Raw genomic sequence first — 21,822 nt, 5'->3', positions numbered from 1 at the left:
TAACATTCTAGTCAAATTGGTACAATCTTCTTCAAATACAAAATTTGATCTCTAAACTCTATAACTTTACATAGGTGACAATCATCTCTTCTTAAGATAAATTCCTCTTATTTCTACATCATAGTCTCTAAATTTTCTTCCTGGTGCAACTTAATTGACTTAGTAAATTCTAATGCCTAATCCAAAAAATTATTTTGTATTTTCTATATCTGTGTTTGATTGTTTTCATCTAATAAAATGCAAGCAAGCCATTTGATGACAGTAGTTTTTAGCTTTACATAGCCCAGTAAAATACCCAGAACATGGCAAATACTTAATAAATGACTTCTGAATGATGAATGGAAGATGAATTTGGTTTGTTCTGCTTGATCTCAGGAATACAAATATGAAAAAAAAAAAAAAAAAGGTAGAAATTACAGAGAAACTCATTGTAGCGTGATGCAAGAAAAAAATTCTTAACAAATTAAAGTGGTCATGAAAAAAGCGAATGTACCATTAATAAAGAGGAAGTTAAAGCAATTATTAGGAATTACTTTGTCCAATGATATGCCATTAAAACTGAAAATCTAAGTGAAATGGACCAACATTTACAAAAAATATAAACATCCCAGATAAATAGATGAAGAAATACAATACTTAAATAATCCAATCTTAAAAAAAAATAAAATACACAAGGATGGGCTCCCTAAAAAAAAAATGGATTGACAAATGAATTCTATCAAAAATTTAAGGAATAATCAATTCAAATGCTACATTAACTATTTGAAAAAAGAGGTAAATGAGTTCTAATTTCTTTTATGAGACAAATATAAAATGCTAGGGAAAAATGCTACCTAAGATGGTAGATTGAAGATAGGGAGTAGCTGGAGTTCTTCCCCAGGTCCCAACAAATACTTTTAAATAATGACACAAATTTTAGAGCATCAGAACCCACCAAAAGCTGGAATGGAACAATTTTTGAGCTGAAGGACAACTTGGAAATTCTGCTGGAGGGGGTGTGTAACCTCGGGGTGGGTCTGGTGTACAATCCCAGTGCAGGCTGGGTCAGCATAGTCCAGGCAGTGGTTTTTGCCTTGATCTCCAGACTTCTCAGCCCACAGATGCCAAGGAAAACTCAGCAAAAAAGGTTTTAGCATCCTAGGATATAAGGGAGCCCCAGCCCAGGATGGGGCTTTGGCAGCCTTTGAAGCATCAGTGGCAATAGTAACAAGATAGCAGCAGAGACCTCAGCACAAAAGTCATCGAAAAGCTTCTGGAGTTCTCGGCCCACAAGTATGTCCTGACTTAGTTTCCCTAATTATCCCGACCCAGTCCTGACTCAGTTTCTCTAATTATTCTGCTTCAGTTTATAATTATCAGTTCAACATTCAGTCCTGCAAAACTTCCCCTCCCTCATTATCAGAACATTTGATAAGGATAAAAGATCTTATGTTTTCAAATATCAGAATGCCTCTCCCCATCCCAAGCTATAGGAATGTTAGATAATGTCTTATCAAGATGCCTCTCTCCATCTCTGGGATTCCTCTCCCCATTAGGTCATCCCATCTCCAGAGGCTCACTCCATCTTGTCAGTGACCTCCTGTTCTCAGCACCCTGACTCCACCCCTGCCTTGCTCTATCCCCTGAGTCTGAGCCACATATATATATGTCATTGAGAACTCACATTATTTACTGGATTCTTGGAGACGATAGTCTGATTCAGCGCTAGGATCAAACCATGGATCCATTTGGTCCCAGTAAATCTCTCCCTTTTAAATAAATTATTAACTACTCTCTAATCTCTATCTTGCCTCAGTTTCTCCAGCATTACAAGAGTAGCAGTAGAAGAAGTATAATATCACTTTTTACAGATGATACGATGGTATACTTAGAGAAACCTAGAGAATCAACCAAAAAAAAACTCAAAGCAATCAACAGCTTTAGCAAAGCTGCAAGATAAAGTCTAGCAGCAAGAGACAAAAAAGAGAAATTCCATTTACAATAACTGTAGATAAAAATAAAACATTTGGGTGTCTATCTGCCAAGATAAATCTAGAATCTATATGAATAAAATTACAAAACACTTTTTTTCACACAAAGTCAAATCTAAACAATTGGAAAAATAATAATTGCTCGTAGATGGGTAGAGCTAATATAATAAAAATGGAAATTCTGCCTAAATTTATGTACTTGTTCAGTGGCACACCAATCAAACTGTCAAAAAGTTATTTTATAGAGTTAGGAAAAATAACAAAAAGTCAAGAATAATCAAGGGAATTAATGAAAAAAATACAATAGAAAGTGTAGTTTTTTCTTATGTTTTTCCCTTTTGTCACTGATTTTTCTCTCCCAACATGATTCACATGGAAACGTGTAAAAAGTGAATGTATATCTATAACCAAAAAAAAAAAAAAAAAAAAAAAAAAACTATTTTACATATAACTAAAGAACAGAAAATTAAAAAAAAATACAAACAAAACAAAAACAAAAACAACAAGGAAATTCAAGGACTCCACCAATTATCTCATGAAAAGAAATCTCAAGATGAAAACTCCATGAATATTAGAGCATTATTCTGGAACTCTCAAGTCAAGGAGAAAATATTGCAAGCATTCTGAAAGAAACAATTCAAAAGCCACAGTCATGATAAAACAAGATTTAGCAGCGTTTACAATAAAGGCCCTGAAGGCTTGGAATGATATTCTAGAAAGCAATGGAGGTAGGATTATAACCAAGAATCACCTACCCAGCCAAATTGAGTATAACCTTCAGGAGAAAGGGTGGAAATTCAATGGAATAAGAGGACTTTTCAGGCATTGTGATGAACAGATCAGAGCTGAATAGAAAATCTGATTTTCAAATATAGGACTTAGGAGAAGCATAAGGAAGTAATCAGGAAAGGGAAATCCTAAGGGATTTAACAAGGTTTATCTGCTTACATGGGAAGATGATACTTGTAATTCATAAGAACTTCATTAATATGGCAACTAAAAGAAATATGTATATGTATACATATACACAGAGAGCATAGAAGTGAATATGAAGGGATAACAGCTAAAAAATAAAATAAAATCAAGGAGTGAGAGAGAGCAATGTACTGGGAGAAAAGGAAAGGGAGAGCTGGAAAGGTGGAAATTATCTGCCATAAAAGAGGCAAGAAAAAGATTTTACAGTGAAGGGAAAGAGACTTCATAAGCATTGATTTCTATTTTCCCCTTTGAATTTGAAAAACGTTAGTTTGCCATGGCTAGATCAATATTAAGTCTGATTAGTCAATCAGTATTGTGAATTTAAATCAGCATTCCATGAGGACAAATTTTAGAGTAATATTGATACACCTGGAAACTGTGTTTTTAAAAATCGGACATTGTTTGTTGTGCTTACTATAATGGCCAGGAAAAGGAAACAAAGACTTCCCTTTCCTTTAAAATCTGGTTGCCCGGACAAAACAGAACATTTTTCATGTTACTATTTCTCAAAGATGAAGCTAGCTAATTAAACATAGAATTCTACTTTATCAATTTAACTTCATATTGAGTGTATTTTAATATTTTAGCATATCCTACAGTATTTAGGTAAATTTCAAAGTTTGGAAGAAATTACATATTTTTAAACTGATTTGAAATCTAATGAGTACTCTGCAAGCAGACTACTTTTAGAAACAATAACAAAATTTTAGGCAAGAAATTTTTAAAAAATTACGAGCTAACAAAAAAAAAAGCAATGCCTCATCAAAATTGTTCGTTTTCTGTTTTGGTTTTTTTTTTTTTTTGCCTTTTTTTGCTGAGTCATTGGGGTTAAGTGACTTGCCCAGGGTCACACAGCTAGGAAGTGTCACATTTGAACTCAGGTACTCCTGACTTCAGGGCTGGTGTCCTATCCACTGCACCACCTAGCTGCCCCTAAAATTGTTCATTTTCAAGGCAAAAATTTACATATGTTAGTTATGCTATTTCAGTAGTATTAAATAACATTATATATATATACACATATAATTTTTTTTAACTGAGACAAATAAAACTATTACCTTAAATGTTTTATAAAATGCAGTATTTAATGCTTTCAAAATGTCTTCATCAGGAATCCACTTCAGTTTTCCTCGGAGTCCATGTCCTGTTTTATAAGTTTTCAATGCAACTAAAACATGGAATGGATGTATACGAGCCTGTCAATAAGATAAAAACATTTAAAAATTATGAATGAAATATTAAAAGATAAAAATAATTATTAAATATTCCTCTTTAATTTTAAGCCAGTGCTTTTTAGGTCAAGTAAAGGCATTTATATATCTATTCCAAATGAATTCCCTTTCCTCAAGGAACTTAATAAAGTGGGGGTGAGATGCAGTGTGGGAAAGGGGTAGATGAGTGAGAATATGATGTGTATATAAATATAATACAATGCAGTATGAATAGGAGCTAGATGATACAGTGAATAGGGCACTGTTCCTAAAATCAGGAAGACCTGAGTTCAAATGTGGCCTTGGACCCTTTTTGCCTGCTTATTTATCTGTAAAATGAACTGGAAAAGGAAGTGGCAAACCACTTTGTCAAAGAAAATCTTAAAAGGGGTTACAAAGAGTTGGACATGAATGAAAACAACTAAACAAAAAACAAAGTGGCAATGGAGATTCCAGTAAGGTGTCATGAAAAATGTGTGTCTACAAAATGCTAGGCACTTGAGATTGATAAGTACTAAATATGAAAAAAAGACAAAGTCTTTGCTTTGAAGGACCTATAATTTAACATAATAGTGATATGATTCATATCATATTGTATAATATAGCCATGATTCATCAAAGAATGATTTTCAAAACTTTAATGAGAATACTAGATTTTTAAACTAGTAATCCAAGATCATTGACAATAACACCTGAATAATCATGAAGTTACTTCAAGAAATGGCTTGTATGATTATTATAACCAAGGAGGAATTATTTAGTACCTGTGAAAGGAGGAGAATCATAAAACTTGGAAGTTGAAAACAGATCTCAGTGATCAGACATCCTATACAACAAAGAAATCTCTATTGTAACATGCCTGTTGTCTAGTCTCGGCTTAAATACTTCAAAGGTGGAGTAATCTAGCAACCCTTGGAACGGTCATTCTATGTAGAGGTTCACAGTCAGTGGGAAACTCTGGGTGAGGTATAAGACCTTTCAGCCCAGAGGGAACCTGCTAATAATGTTTGGTTCAGCTCCCTGTCTCCCCTAAGGGCTCTCAGCCTTCCTGAGAAGTCAGGGGGAGGTGACAACTTGTGTTGAGATTGAAGCAGTGTGGTACCAGGTGGAAAGAGTGATACTAGGTGGCAAATTACGTACAATAGCAAGTTGTTTATGTGGTCTCACATAAAGTGTTGTTTTTGTTACATTATATAAAGGGGAAAATCCTTGAAATAAATGGACTCCATTTTTCTACCATCCTCAGTAATCCCGCCTCATCACTTCTCCGCTAGGAAGGTATATTTAATCACCCCAGTGTGGGGGCTCTAGAAAGCAGGACTCAATACTTTAATCACCCCAACTTGGGGGCTCTAGAAAGCAGGATGCAACAATTCTACTTTTGAACAACTACTACTATTAGGCAGTTTTTCCTGACATCAAACTTAAAATGACCTCTCTACAATCTCTACCTATTGTTCCTGGTTCTGTATTCTAGGTCAAACAGAACAAATCTAATCCCTCTTTCATAAGATAGTTCTTCAAATATCTGAAGACAGCTGTCATGTCCTTCCTGAGTCATTTCTTCTCCAGACTAAATTCATCTAGTCCTTTCAATGTTCTCAAATCTTCATGACATGAATTCATTCACTATTCCATTCTTGTAGCCCTATTCTGGAGTATCCAGTTAATACTGTCCTTAAAAGGTGGTGCCCCAAACTGAACAAAAACATCCATCAAAAGTACAATACAGTGAGACTATGAGCTCCCTATCCTGAAACCTGCTAACATAGTGTTAAGATTAAATTAAGGGTTTTTGTCTGCCACTTCAAACTACATTTATTAATCTAAAAGTCTGCTAAACCTTTAAATATTTTTTAGAACTGCTATGTACCTGGGGGAGGGGGTGGGGGGGTAAGAGGGGAAAAATTGGAATAAGAGGATTGGCAATTGTCAATGCTGTAAAGTTACCCATACATATAACCTGTAAATAAAAGGCTATTAAATTAAAAAAAAAAAAAAAAAAAAAGAACTATGTACCCATATCTCTATCTTGTATTGATATAAATTTTGCATATGGACATATGAATTTACTTTTTCCACTATTGTACTTTAACTTATTAGATTTTGTATAATGGAATAACCTGTTAAGACTATTTTCAATCCTGACTTTGTCATCCACAATGATAGCTATTTCTCCCCTCTTTGTGTCATCTGCAATCGATGAGCACATCATCTATGCTTTTACCAAATCTCTGATATAAATGTTAATAGCATAGATCCATTCTTTTTCCCTCTCCGCTGATAAGCTGTTAGAAAAAGTAAGATTATCTACATTCAATGTGTCTGTGTGTATATAACAAGAATAACAATGATAACATTTAAACCTACTATTTGCCAGACATAGTGCTAAATACTTTACAGATTATCTCATTTGATCATCACAACAATTATCCCCATTTTGCAGTTGAAGAAATCTCCAGTTACAGTTTTCAAACAGCTTTTGAGTGATTTCCCAAAGATCACACAACTAGAAGTATATGAGGTTGGATTTGAACTAGAACGTTACTGACTCCAGACTCAGCACACTATTCAGTGTGCCATTTGGTAGCATGATACAATGTGTAGAGAGCTTGCCTCAAGTCACAAAGGTATGGGTTCAAGTCCCACCTAGGACACATACTGGCCACACGCCTTGGGGAGTCATGGCTAGTGGCATCAAGTTTGAATGAAAACAGAAATCCTTAATCCATACATAAGGATCCCTATGGGTCACATATTGATCTAGTTTTAAAAATGTAATGTTATCCATATTTTATTTTATTTTCTTAGATATTTTTCAATTACATTTTAATCTGGTTTAGGTCAGACTCTAGAGTGTATGGGCCATGGGTCAACATCTCTGCTCTGGGCAGTGCTCTAAGACTCTAACCTGCGAGAAGGAATGGAATTCTATAGGCAGAGGGAGTTTCCACAATGGGAGTTACCTACAGCAATGAAAGCATGTGTGTCTACCCTCATACCTTTTAAATGGACACAAAACCACAGAATAAAAAAATATCAGAAAGGATGACCTGGTTTATGCACACTTAGAATCACTGAATAAGACACAAATGTTCTACCCTTTTTATGATCATTCAAAAAGATTCCATTTTAATAATTCTTACCTTCTTTAAAAGTTTATCGTTACATAGTCTTTCACATACTGAAGAAACTTCTGAACTTCCTGGCTCAAGCACTGAATTGGCTGTCATCTTCCCGAGATTCCTAAGCAATGCAGTTAGAGGCATATCCTGTAACAAGGCTTTCCACACCTGTTATATTTATATAAATAGACAAAGAAATGAGAGAAAAGCATGCATCCACTTACACTTACATTGACAATAGCATTAACATAAATAATGCAAATGGTTGTTTAAATTTATTTAAAAAAGAATTACTCTTAAGAAACTGATTTACTTACCTCTTTAGATTTTAGATGATTAGTCAGAAGATGTTCCCTAACTAATTTATGTTCTTCTATTAGATGAATCACTTCTAATTCATCTTTTGTGTGCTTCACTCTCTCCACAGCTTCCAGATATTTCAGTAATTTTTCTGTCTCTGGGGAAAGTGCCTTATCTTTATATGCTTCCTGTACCTCTTTCCAACCCTTTGTAACATACTTGGTCACAACAGCAAGTCCTTTAAGAAAATGAGACAATTATAGATAACATGTGAATCTAAGGCTTACATAGGAAAATGAAAGCTCATAGTTTAATGACAGAGACCCCCAAAAAGGTGACACCCTGTTTTTGTGTAGGATAATTTAAGCAATTAAAGATAAACTAACTCAAATATTTAGGGGCTTAAAATCAGTTTAAGAAATTGTTTTCCATCCACTCTGCCTATCTTAAATAGTTCTATTATGGAAGTTTGGCATAAAAAGAAACAAGAATCTAATGGAATGTACTGAATGGGGAAATTGAGGGAATGACATGGTCACACTTGTGCCTAAGAAAGATCAATTTGTCACAGCTGAGTGGAGGACTGAGATTTGAAGTAAGGAAACCCAACAACTATCATTGGGCTAGATGGGAGAGGATGAGGGCCTGCACCAGGGTGGAGAAGTGAGGGAAGGTCACAGAAAAAATCTTAGGAAGATGGAATTGTCAAGACTGCCTCAGATTGAATATGGGGAGGAGGAGGCAGTATAATGAGAGCTAAGAAACTGAATATGACCCTAAGTCTAGGTAACTTAGAGTTTGGTGATATCTTTCACAAAAATTGGGAAGTTAGAAAGGAAGATTTGGTGAAGAAAGATAAAGGATTAAGTTCTGACAATACTTCAACTGCTTTATCACCCATCTGCCACTTTTAGCTTCTGAATCAATATTCCTGCTTTCTTTTTCATTTACTTATAACATTCTTCATAAGTTCTGAGTTACAGATTTTCTACCTCCCATCTCTCTCCCCTCCACTGAGAAAGCAAAAAACACATCAATTAAATGTGAAATCATGCAGAATGCATTTTCATATTAGTCATATCATAAAACAAAGTAAAAGTAGCAAGTTATACTTTAATTTGTATATAGAAATCATCAGTTCTCTCTCTGGAGATGGATAGCATTTTTTTCATCATTGAGTGTTTTAGAATTGAGTTGGATCTTTATATTATTAGAGTGGCTGAGATTTTCAAAGTGAGTCATAATTAAAACATTGCTGTTACTGTGCACAATCATCTAATTCCTCTCACTTCACTTTGCACCAGTTGATGGAGGTCTTAATGTTTTTCCTAAAACCACCTCTCATCATTTTCCACAGCACAATAGAACACCATCATCTATTTCCTAATTGATGAGCACTCTCAATCTCTAATACTTTGCCAGTATTAAAAAAAGAGTTGCTATTAATGTTTTAAGTATATATATAATATATATGTCCTTTTTTTTCTTTTTTAATCTCTTTGGGGTATAACCTAGTAATGATATTGGTGGATCAAAGGGTATGCACAATTTTATAGCTGTTTAAGCAGTTTCAGATCATTCTCCAGAATAGATGGACCAGTTCACTACTCCACCAACAATTCATTAATGGACTTATTTTCCTTCATGCATCTGTCATTTCAAATAGGCGTAAACCAGTACACCTCAGAGTTTTTTTTTTACTTTGTCTTTCTCCAGTTAATAGTAATTTTGAGCATATGTGATTATGGTGGCTTTGATTTCTTTTTCTGAAAACTCATATCCTTTGATCATTTATCTACTGAGGAATGGCTCTCTTTAAAAAAAAAAAATTTGATTTACTTCTATTCCTAATATGTATTTGAGAAGTGAGGCCTTCCATTTCTCTAATATATATTGAATGGATTCAAATTTATAAGAATACAATCTATTTCTGAACTGATAAAGAATATGAACAATTTTCAGATGAAGAAATTAAAGCCATTTCTAGTAATATGAAAAAATGTTCTAAATCACTGTTGATCAGAGAAATGCAAATTCAGTCTGAGGCACCACTTTACATCTCTCAGATTGGCTGACAGGAAAAGATAATAAATGTTGGGAGGGATGTGGGAAAACTGGAACACTAATGCACTATTGGTGAGAGTTGTGAAATGATCCAACCATTCTAGAGAGCAATTGATCTAGCAGTTCTCTTCTGGGTCTATTCCTAGAGATCATAAAAGAGGAAAAAGGACTCACATGTGTAGCTCCTTTTGTAGTGGCAAAGAACTGGAAATTGAGTGGTTGCCCCAGGTGGGGAACAGCTGAATAAATTATCATATATGAATTTACATTCATGGAATATTATCATTCTATATAAAAATGATGAGCAAGCTGATTTCAAAAAAGCCTGGAAAAACTTACATGAATTGATGCTTAGTGAAGTGAGCAGAACCAAGAGAACATTGTACATAACAAGATTATGTGATGATCAACTATGATGGACTTGGATTTCAACAATTAGGTAATTCGAGGTAATTCCAATAGACATGATAGAAAGTGTCATCTGCATTTGGAGAGAGAACTATGGAGACTGAATATTGATCAAAACATAGTATTTTCATCTTTTTGTTTGCTTTTTTTTCCCACTTTTGATCTGATTTTTCTTATGCAGCATAATGAATATGAAAAAATATTTATTAGAATAGCACATTTAACCTATATAGGATTGCTTGGGAAAGGGGAAGGAGAGGAAAAGGAAGAAAAATTTGGAACACAAGGTTTTCAAAGGTGAATACTGAAAGGTATCTTTACATGTATTTGGAAAAATAAAATACTAAAAAAACCGCACAAGAGAAACAAAGCCTTTATCAAGACAACTTGCTGCAAAAATTGCTATTCATTGCTTATACCTTTTAACACAATTTATTTTTCCCTGCTTATAAAGCTCATTTAATTTGATCTATTACTGGGTTTTTTTTTGTTTTTATTTCAAGCGTTTTTATTAAATAGTACTTTATTTTTTTCAATTACATGGAAAGATAAATTTTAAGTTTTTTTTTTAAATACAAATTTTTCCCCTCTTCTCATCTCCTCCCAAAGATGGTAAGCAATTTGATGTTATACAAGTGCAATCACATAAAACATATTTCCATATTAGTCATATCATAGAAGAAACGGACCAAAAGAAAAACATACATACACACAAAGTGAAAATAGTATGTTTTGATTTCCTTTCAGACTCCCATCAGTTCTTTCTTTGAATATGGTGAGAATTTTCCATCTTGGTTTATATCACTACATTGCAGAGACCAAGACATTCATGGTTAGTTGTCGCAATGTACTATGTACAATATTCTCCTGGTTTTGCTCACTTCACTTTGTGGCAGTTTGTGTCTTCCCATGTTTTTCTTAAATCTATTCGTCATTTCTTATATCATTTCTTATTCCATTACATTCATACACTTGTTCAGCCATTCCTTAAGTGATGAGCATCCCCTTAAATTTCCAATTTTTTGTTACCACAGAAAGAGGGGCTGTTTTTTGTTTATCTAGGTCCTTCCCACCCCCCTTTTTTTAATGACCATTGGGATATAGAACTAGTAGTGGTATTGTTGAATCAAAGGGCATGCACAATTTGGTTGCCCTTTAATCATAACCCCAAATTGCTCTCTGAATGGTTGGATTAGTTCCCAATTCTACCAACAGTACATTAATGTGCTAATCTTCCCTCATCTCCATCATTTATCATTTTCCTTTTTTATCATATTAACTAATACAACGGGTATGAGCAAGTATGTCAGAGTTGTTTTAATTTGGATTTCTCTAGTCAATGCTGATTTGGAGTCATTTTTTCTTTTGACTATAGATGTGATTTCTTTATCTGAAAATTGCCTGTTCATATCCTTTGACCATTTACCAATTTGAGAATGACTTGCATTCTTATCAACTCAAGTTGGTTCTCTATATATTTGAGAAATGAAGCTTTTTATCACTTATAAAAATTGTTTCCCACCTTTCTGCTTTCCTTCTTATCTGTTGCAATATCTTTAATCCAAATTATTCATCATACATCTCTATTCTCATATATAGTTCTTCCCTTCTCCATAGATCTGACAGGGACAGGGACACTATTCCTTGTTCTCCTAAATGTTATACTATCATTTTTTGTGTGTAAATCATGTGTCTATTTTGACCTTAACTTGGTATACAACATATGAAGAAACTATACCAAGTTTCTCTTTTCATTTTTCACTTTTCCCAGCATTTTTTGTCAAAAAGTGAGTTCTTATCCCAGAAGCTGGGGTCTTTGGGCTTTTCAAATAATAATTACAGTAACTTACTACTTACTGTGTCTTATGTGCTTAATCTACTCCACTGATCCACTACTCTATTAGGCAGTACTAGATAATTTTAAGGATTACTATATTTTTATAAGATCTTTATCACCTTCCTTTATGTTAAAAAAAAAATAAATTTCACTGATATTCTTGACCTTTTGGACAGTGTGAATGGTATGGCACGGAAAAAACAAAGTAGAAAAGCCTTTTTTATTAACTTGGCCTTCCCATGAGCAAATGACATTTTTCCAATTTTCAGATTTGACTTTATTATTATAAAAAATGTTTTGTAACTGTATTCAAATAGTTCCTGGGTTTGTCTTGGGAGGCTGACTACCAAGTATTTTATAATGTTTATAGTTCCTTTAAATTGTATTTCTCTGTTGAGCTTTGTTGGTAATATATAGAAATTCTAATGATTTGTGTGAGTTTATCTTTCAACTTTGCTAAAATTGTTATTTCATTCAAGTTTTTTTGGTTGATCTTCAATAAGTATATGATTGTATCATCTGCAGAGTAATAGTTCTATTTCCTTACTGTCTTCTATTTTCTTCAATTTCTTTTTCTTATTGCTATAGCTAACATTTTTTGTACAAATTTTTTTTATTACTTTTAAATTGATTCTTGTTATCTCATGGAATCATTGATTTCCATTTGTCTAATTCTAATTTTTAGAGTTGTTTCAGTTAGCTTTTATTCTTCCTTTTCCATTTAGTCAATTCTTTTTTTTTTTTTTTTTAAGGAGTTGCCTTTAGCAAATTTCTGTACATTTTTCTATTTTTTAGTGCTTCCTTTTATCAAGCTTTTTCAGGATTCCCTTGCATCATCACCCTCATTTCTTTTCCCAATTTTTCTTCTCCTTAAAAATCATTTTTGAATTCTTCTAGGTTTTTTGGGGCCTGAAACCAAATCACATTTTTTGAGGCTTTGTACAAAGGTATTCTTGTCCTCTTCTAAGCTTGTGCTTTGATCTTCCTCTTACTACAAGAATTTTCTGTGGTCAGGTTCATTTTTATTTAGCTTTTCCATTACTCTTAAAGTTGACCTCTACAGCTTATGTGCCCAGTGCTGCACCATGCCCGTGTGTTTGAGGGATCATTATGATGATGTGAATGTGAGAAAGACTGGCTTACTTGCCTGCTATTGCACCGGGGCCATGGGTCCTCAGTCACTAAATTGTGCTGGGGTTCAGGGCCTCCCACTGTCTTGCTAAGGCAAATCCTGCTGCTGGCTTATCAGGAAAATTCCTGCCCTGGACTGCACTCACCCTTTTACTTGAGTGAGACAGCCCTTTCTTCCCAAACTTCCAAGTTATTTTGGACTGAAAAATTGTTTTACTTGATCTTTTTGTTGGTTCTGCCATTCCAAATTACCTTCATTTTCCTGCTTATTCCACTATCTTGATCTCAGTGGATTTCTTGTAAACAATATTTTGTTAGATTCTGATTTCTAATCCATTCTGTAATTTTTCTATTTTGTTAGTTCATACTATTGCAAAATATCTTTACTAACTAGTTATTTCCCCCCATTCTATTTTCCCTTTGCTTATTTTTCCCCCTCTCTAAATCAGTTTTGGTTCTGAGCAACTGCTTCCTTTAATCCACCCTTTCTTTTATCATTTCCCAATAGCTTACCCCTTGCCTACCGGATATCCCTACCGGATAATAAAAATTTCTCAACTCAATTAGGTATGTATGTATATATTGAACCAATTCTGACAAGAATGAGGGTCAAGCATTGCCACTACACTCCCATCCCAATTTTCCCCTCACAATAGGTCTTCCCTGTGCACTTCTTCTACATGAATTTTTCTCATTCTACATCTGTTTCCCCTTCTTCCAGTGGATCCCTCTTTCTCAACCCTACTTTTTTTTTTGAGAAAGGAAACATTCCAACATAATGAACTCACACCCAGCCTAATAAGTCTTAAAATTAATTCTCCTAATTCAATTTTCCAGGTCAGCTGCTCTTCCAATGAGTTATTTCACATTTTCTTCTATGTTCTTTCCTTTTAGTTTTTATTGTTCTTTAGTGCCTCATTGGGCCATTAACTTCTACTTGTTTAATTCTAATTTTCAAGTAATTATTTTCTTCAGTGAGTTTTTGTATGTCTTTTTCCATGAGACTAATTCTGATTTTTTAAGATCTTTTCTTAAGGAAATTTTTGTACTTTGTTTCTCATTCAGCATACTCTACTTTTAAGAGTTACTTTCTTCAGAGAATTTTTATACCTCTCTTACTGTTAGGACAATTGTTTTAAAGGTATTATTTTCTTCAGTATTTTTTGTGCCTCTTTTTCAAACTATTACTTTTCTTTTTATAATTTTCTTACATCACATCTTTTCCCAATTTTTTCTTTACCGTTCTTATCTCTTTAACTCTTCCACGAATTCCTGCTGGCCTTGGATCCAATTACCATTTTTAAAAAAAAGTTGTTCTCATATTGTCCTCTTCTTCTCTGTCACTATAATAGCTTTAAAAGATCAAGCTCTTTTGTCGTTTGCTCACTTTTCCAGCCTATTTTTTCACTTTGGCCTATATGTAAGTGTAGAGCTTTGCTCACTTGGTGTTGGGGGGGGCACTGTGCCAAGCTTCAGTCTTTTTCATGGGCTATTTTCAGTCAGCGAAGGGAGGAGGGATCTGTTAAGTTTTCGGTGTTTCCAAGTTGGTATTATCTTAGGAGACATGTGGTCACTGCTCTCCTTGCTGGCACTCTGATCTTTACCCAGGAAGGCCCCCTGTTCTCCTGCAGCTGCAAGTACTAAAACTCTGCTTTACTTTGGAAGTGTGTCCAGTTCTGCTTTTCTGAATCTGCTAGTGCAAGCACTTCTCTTCAAGTATGAACAGAATACCTATTCCTTTATGATCTCATAAAGCAAGCCTCTTTGTCTTGAAAGTGCACCCCAGAATGAATTATGGGCAATAGAATTGCCAATCAATGCTAAGAATACATCAGCAAAGTTCCCCTGAAATCTCTCTGATTAGTTGACCTTCTTATTGTCTCTGGGTTGAGCCTTCTCACAGCTAATGATGCTGCTGTTACAACTGCCTTCAAGAACCACCGTCAGTACTCCTACCATGCTCTGGGGCTGTACTCACCTACAGATTTCTCCTGTGAGTCTCCTAAGTTGTCTCAGGTTGGATAAACGTCTCCCTCTGACCTTTTGAAGGATCTGTGACTCCAAGATTTGATTTGAGGTATTAGTACCACTAACTTGTCATGTTGGCTTCATCCTTTTCTCATACTTCTATTTTCTAGCAGATGAAAATTACTATATGAATCAATTTCATTTTTTTTGTCAAGACAGTTTTATATTTACTGAATGATATAATTTAAGTTTGAACATCAACTTTTGCAATTTCTTCTCTTTCCCCCAATCCCCTATTACAAATTGGAGCACTGGAAGCAGCAGCTGACTGAGATTCAAGAAATCTGGCTTCCAGCCCCCATTTTATCTTCCCTAATGGGACTGGATCAGTTTCTATAAGGTTATCATTTCTATGCAGATGGCTTAGTGATCTACAAATCTAGGCCATATCTCTTCTCCTGATCACCAACTGCCCATTGGACATTTCAAACTGGATGTCCCAGAGTTATGTCCAGAAGAAATTTCTTCCCCAAACCATCCTTCTACCAAACTTTCCTATTTCTGTCAAGAAAATCACTATTCTTCCAGTTTCCCAGTTGTCCTTGAGTCTTCACTTCCTCTCATCAAATTCAGCAAATCCAGTTACAAATTTCTATCATCTACGGATATATATCCCCTTCTTTCTAAATTTACAAACATTACCTTACTTCAGGAACACATCACCTTGTGCTCACTAGACTAATGCAAGAGCTTCCTATCTCAAGTTTCTATTTCAAATTTATCCTTCATGTAACTGCCAAAATGATTTTCCTAAAGTGAGGATTTATAGTCATATCACTGCCATATTCACAACAAGTTTGATAAATGTAAAGATTTAAGCTTTTTGGATAAGAATTTACTATTTAGCAAAAATTGTTGGGAAAATTGGAAAGCAAGCATAAACCAATGGCTTACACCATTTACCAAGATAAGGCCAAAAGGATACACGACTTAGATGTAACAGGAGATATACATAAAATAGAAGATCTATCAAACTCATGGTCAGAAGAAATTATGAAGGGAAAAAAAGAGAGTATTGTGACATATAAAATGGTTAATTCTGACCACATTTAGAAGATTCTGTATGAATAAAATCAATGTATCTAAAATTAAAAGTTAAGTAGAAAATTGGGCATGGAGTGTATGGAAATGTGGAAGTAGTTTCTCACATAGAGGTGTTATATTTCAAATATATAGAGAGAACTTTGTAAGACTGAGTCATTTTCTAACTGTTAAAAGATCAATGGATATGAACATAGGCAAGTTTTTGGAGGAAGAAATCAAAACAATTTGCAGTCATATGCTTTAAATCATTATTAAAGAAATGGTCATTAAAACATCTTTGAGATATCTCACATGTATCAGGCAGGCTAAAAGGATAGAAAAGGGGAAATGACAAATATTGGAGGGGATGTGGAAAAACTGGGACACTAATATACTGTTGGTGGTACTGTGAATTGATTGAACCGTTTTGGAAAGCAATCTGGATTTATACCCAAAAGAAATTATAAAAATGTGTATAACTTTTAACCCAGTAATAAGTTTGTTTCCCAAGGTGATCAGGGAAAAGGAAAAGAACTTATGTTTTAAAATATTTAGAGCAGCTTTCTCTGTAGTAGCAAAGAACTGGAAATGGAAGTGATTCCCTTAATTGGGAAATGAATGAACAAGTTGTGGTATATGATCATGATGGAATACTATTGTGCTGTTAAGAAATGATAAATAAGCAGGTTGATTTTGGAAAAACATGGAAAGACAGGTAGCATGAAATAATGAATAAAATGAGCTGAACCAAGAAAACATTATATATAGCAACATACTTTAGTGTGAGAGAAAGGGAGACAGTTTAGAATAAAATGTAACAATGACATTTTAAATAAGAAACAAAAGAAATAAATAGGATTTTAAGGGGAAAGATAGCATTGGGAAGAAAGAAGCAGCACTTTAGATTTAGGAAACATCCAGAGCAAAGGTATAGAGGCCGAAAAGTAATGGATCTTTATGGTAGATAGTGATTAGTCTTGTTTCAGTATGTAGAAGGAAGTATATGAAATAAATATGGTGAAATAAAAGATTACTATACTGTGGAAATTTTTGATGCCAGGCACAGGAACTAGAACTGTACTTAGAAATATCAAGTCATTTGAGATTTTTAAATAGTTACTATACAATCAAATCTATTCCAAAATGTGAAAAATGGACTGGAAAGGAGTGAACAGATGTAGAATGGGAAGAAACAAATCACAGAATTTCAGAATTAGAAGGCTTCTAGTTCATTTACTTGGAGAAAAATTCCCCTCCATTACTTTACTGATAAATGTTTATCTAGTTTTTATTTGATAACCTCCAATGACCCCAATCCTTTGGCAGTTCCATTTCATTTTCAAACAGCTGTTAGAAAGCTTTTCCTGAAAATGAGCCTAAATCTGCCTCTTTTAAATCTCTAGCCATAGTTCTCCTCTTCAAAGTCAAATACAAATAAAACAAATAAATTCTCTCTTGGGGTGGGAGCAGAAAGGGAATAGGAGGATGGGACATAGCATCTAGACCTGAACTCTTTGATTCTTGTTTTTTTTAATCCTTTGATTTTTAAAGGTGATTTTTTGTTGTTGTTGTTATATAACCACTGTCAACTCATATTAAGCTGTCATGTCAGGTTACTTTTGCTGTTACAGATTTCTAGCCCAAATCTAAGACTTTATGTTCAAACCAATACATTATCTTAATAGAGGTCTAATAAATCTCTGAGGTATAGACCTTGGAGAGACCTCTTTCCAAGCTGACATTTAGGTCTGGTTAGTCCAACAGTAATGAATTTACCTAAGTAAATGAGATAACTCATATAAAGTGTTTATAAGTCTTAAAAAGCTACATAATAGCATTATATTATTATTAATCATACCTATACTAAATATCGCCATCTTTTCCACAAGAATAGCATAAAGACTATCGCGTTGCATAGGTAAACTACTGAAAGGCAGCAGGGTATAGTGGAAAGAATATTGGATTTGTAGTCAGAGGACCTGGGTTTGAATTCTGGTTCAGGAATTTATTATTTCTCTGGCCCTCATCTTCATCTGTAAAAACAAAGGGGATAAATAAAATGATCTTTAAGGTTTCTTCAATGTTTAAATCTATAATTCTCTTAAAAAACATTTCTACCACCTTCCATTATAGTGATCCTGTCAAAAAGGAAATTGATTGAGTTTAATATTACTTGTTTCTTCATGAAATGATCCACTGTGATCACTATTTCCTTTCTTATATATTCACTAAGTCTTTAATAATATATTATGTAATTTTGCAAGGATCAACGTCAAACCCACTCACTAGCTAAAAGATTGCCAACTATCTATTCTGCCCTTTTGTAAAAAATGCAATTATATGCCTTGTTTCCATCCTGTAGTATCGCTCTTGCATTCCATGACTTTTCAAAGATGACTAACAGCAATAATATCCTTCAGTACTTTCAATATGCTTGAATTCTGATTTTTGGGCCACGTGATTTCAACCACTCAACAAGGGGAAGGAGGTAAGGGAGATCTAAGTACTCTCTTGCTTTTTTACAATTTATCTTCAAAGTGTAGTATACTAGTCAATAAGAATTGGCCTAGAAGCAACAAGACCTAAGTCTAAGTTTCATCTACTATACACAGTTTATGTGACTCATCAGATCACTTACTTCTTAGTGTTCTAGACAATATCCAAGACTGTAAGTTGCAGAGAAGTTGCTTACATGTACTACTAGAAGTAGTTACATCAGCTAGGATTCCTTTACTATCATTTTTCTATATGTTATCAAAGTATCATCTACCAGGGGAACAATCCTACCTTTGATCTGCCTTGTTTTCCTCAATATAGCAATAAAAAAACTTTTTTCTTATCCTTACATTTTCATGCCTAATAAAAATAATAGGAATTATTTGTACTATAGCTCGCTTCCTTTCATTAGGACAGAAAATTAAAAGGATACTAAAAATGAAACATTAGTCTTACCTTCATTAGAAGGTTTAAGATGAGACAATCTTAAAAGATCTTTGTGTGACCAGCCATTTCTTTGTTTATATTTTGTAATAGCCAGAGCAAGAGCCATGCCATTTTTTCCATTATACCAGTCTGCTACAGCTTTTCTGAGAGCACGACCCCACATACCACATTTCATACTTTCTTTCAGATCTTTTTTAAATTGAATAAAAGTGAAGAGGTGGGTAGGTATTCGACATACTTCAGAAACTGCTTTAAATGCTGCTTGTTTTGTGTTTATATCAGAACACTGTGAACAAATGGCGAGAGCAAAAAGCAATGGCTCGGGCTTTGCTGTTCTCCCTTCTTGACTAAAAGTCTTTATTTCTTGTATTACATCACATCCTTTGCCATCTTCAATCAGTCTAATTAAAGCTTCAGCATTTTCAAGGCCCAATTTCTGCTCTTTGATGTAGTAAGTACCACCTTCAGAACCAAAACATAAGAAACGGTGTAGTCGATTCATGTCGGTGACCTGCCATATGTAGCCACTAGCAGAATTGGTCACCTGTTTCTCATTCAGTGGCTGCATTTGGCTTATAGATTCCTCCATTATTTTCTTTCTTTCTTCCTTTTTTTTTAAGGAAACCTGCCAAAAAGACCACAATGTTACCATTGGCATATAAAACAACAAAACAAAAATACACTATTAAAGTACTTTCAATTCTTGCTCATTTGCACTTACATTCTGCATGTACACTCTAAGAATTTAGAACACTCCAAAGGAATCAGTTAAGATACAGCGGGGCAGAGCCCTTCCTGGTACAAGCTAAGAGTGAGGTGGGTGCTATTATTTACCCCCACTTTGCAGAGGAAGAGGTTCTCAACCTCAAAATGCCAAAGGAATCCAAGACATATACATAAATAAGTCTGCCTTGAAATGGTTAAAAAAAAAAATAAGTCAAGCTGACTTTGTCTAATGTGGTGGGGACCCAATAAACAGGCCGAATTTCCAAACATTCTGCCCATTACGTGGGGGGTGAGAGGGCTAGAAATAGAAATTATTTATTTCTAAAAGCTCTTTCCTTACAGTTTTTAATGTAGGATTGTAAGGCCCAATGAGAACAAGCACATAATTATATCAACAAGGATTATATCAGAGGATTTGTGTGGAAATTCTACCTTGTTACTACTTAAGGGAATTAGAGCTAACTGCTTAAGTTTTTTTACTTTCTGTTCTGGTAGGTATGTGCTTATTATTCTTGTTTTATGGATAAAAACACTAAGGCTAAGAGAGCCAGTTACTAGTTGTAGGATTTTCCAGGGTTATCAAGCTAAATAAAAGACCCCCCCCCCAAAAAAAAAAACAAACAAAAAAAAGCAGCTTAGTAAAAGTAACAAACATCAATTGAGTCCAGTAGTATATGAACTGATCCACACTCATATTACCCCACCAATGCAGAGGGGAAAAAGATGCATTTTCTCATTCATTTTTTCTTTAGGAGACAACTACCCCAATATAATTTTGTTTTTCTACAATATTATGTAGTCATCATATATACTGATATATGATCTGCCCAGGGTCACACAGCTAAGTGGCTGAGGTTGGATTTAAATTCAGGTATTCCTAACATCCAAAATGAGTACTCTATCTACTGTCCCACTTAGCTGTCTCTAATGAGAAGATTGGGTTTGATGCCTGAAAGGTTCCTTTTAGTTTTAACATATGATATAAAAAGCAACATAATAATAAATGCCAAATGATATACCAGTAGCTAAGAACATTAAGGATGTTTCTGGAAGTTATTTATAAATGGTACTGTAGAAATAAGTTTAAAAAAAAAAAAAAAAAAAAAAAAAAGGAGAGGGATAACTGCACTCCAGGAAGGTATGTAAAGAGAATCATAGGGATGAGTACTTTGCTAGTAAAACCAAGATTATCTTGGTGGCAATTAAGCAAACTTGGATGCTAGGGAAAAGAGGATTGGTAAAGGATAGGGAAAAGGCCTTTGATAATCTCTTTAGAGAAAAAAAAAAAAGTGTTGCTTTTACATCACTTTCATTTTCAAATATTTCCCTCACCTAGAAAGCCATCTCTTATTAACAACAAAAAAACAGGTTCAACAAAATTAGCCAACAACTTATCTGAGACCAATAGCATATGCAAAGACCCACACACAATTTTCCACATCTGCAAATGAAAGAATGTAGTACATTTTCTCATTTCTTCTTTAGGGCCAAGTTCAATCATCTACCTTCATTTTTGTTATTTTTACATTTAGGTTGCTACAATCATTTTGTACATTGTTTTCCAGGCTCTGCTTGTTTACTAATAGTTCATTATCCCCATGATTCTCTACATTTTTTATTTTTATAATTTTTTATTAAAGTTATATTCCATTAGAGTAATACACAACTTATTAATTTCCCCAATGATAAACATCCATTTTCAGTTCTTTAGCAATCTTTTTTTAAAAGGAACTCTGAACTCATTTTAAAGATTTTTATATACATATACCCCACATACATGTCTTTTCTATCCCTGCTGACTAATTAAATTCTGGCTATTACTTAACCTACCCCACCCAAGAATCCCTCCCTTGTCTTCTCTTCCCTCACCGTTTCCCGTTATACAATTTTAAGATAATTTCACTATCATTTTGATTATTAACTTATTTTAAGAATCTCTTTTGAACATAAAGGTACTTTTTTTAAAAAGTGCCCTGAACTTCTGAACAGAAAATTTTTCCTACTGATTCTGACATATATTTGAAGACATAATTAAAGTCTTCCTGTTGTTTTTTCCACTGTAACATGTTTATCTCATC

At 34.1% G+C, this 21,822-nt stretch overlaps 1 protein-coding gene across 3 annotated transcripts in view; it reads right to left on the bottom strand.

The window, feature by feature from the left end:
* The window catches only part of RO60 (Ro60, Y RNA binding protein), a 36,731-nt gene that overhangs the window by 10,906 nt on the left and 4,003 nt on the right, over positions 1 to 21,822 (bottom strand). Inside the window, exons 1-5 of one of the 3 annotated variants that reach the window (XM_031937054.1) lie at positions 19,028 to 19,101; positions 17,934 to 18,108; positions 7,602 to 7,822; positions 7,306 to 7,452; positions 4,007 to 4,144 (exon numbers count right to left, since the gene is read on the bottom strand). In XM_031937054.1, the coding sequence (XP_031792914.1) occupies positions 4,007 to 4,144; positions 7,306 to 7,452; positions 7,602 to 7,822; positions 17,934 to 17,991 (564 nt within the window). In that variant the 5' untranslated portion in view covers positions 17,992 to 18,108; positions 19,028 to 19,101. Of the gene's footprint in view, positions 1 to 4,006; positions 4,145 to 7,305; positions 7,453 to 7,601; positions 7,823 to 15,002; positions 15,082 to 17,933; positions 18,109 to 19,027; positions 19,644 to 21,822 lie in introns of those variants that run through there. The other 2 variants (XM_031937053.1, XM_031937055.1) reach the window with 2 other exon arrangements.

This window comes from Sarcophilus harrisii, chromosome 4 (genome assembly GCF_902635505.1).
Source record: "Sarcophilus harrisii chromosome 4, mSarHar1.11, whole genome shotgun sequence".
Taxonomy (NCBI): Eukaryota; Metazoa; Chordata; class Mammalia; order Dasyuromorphia; family Dasyuridae; genus Sarcophilus; species Sarcophilus harrisii.
This window is presented reverse-complemented; position numbering and strand designations above follow the sequence as displayed.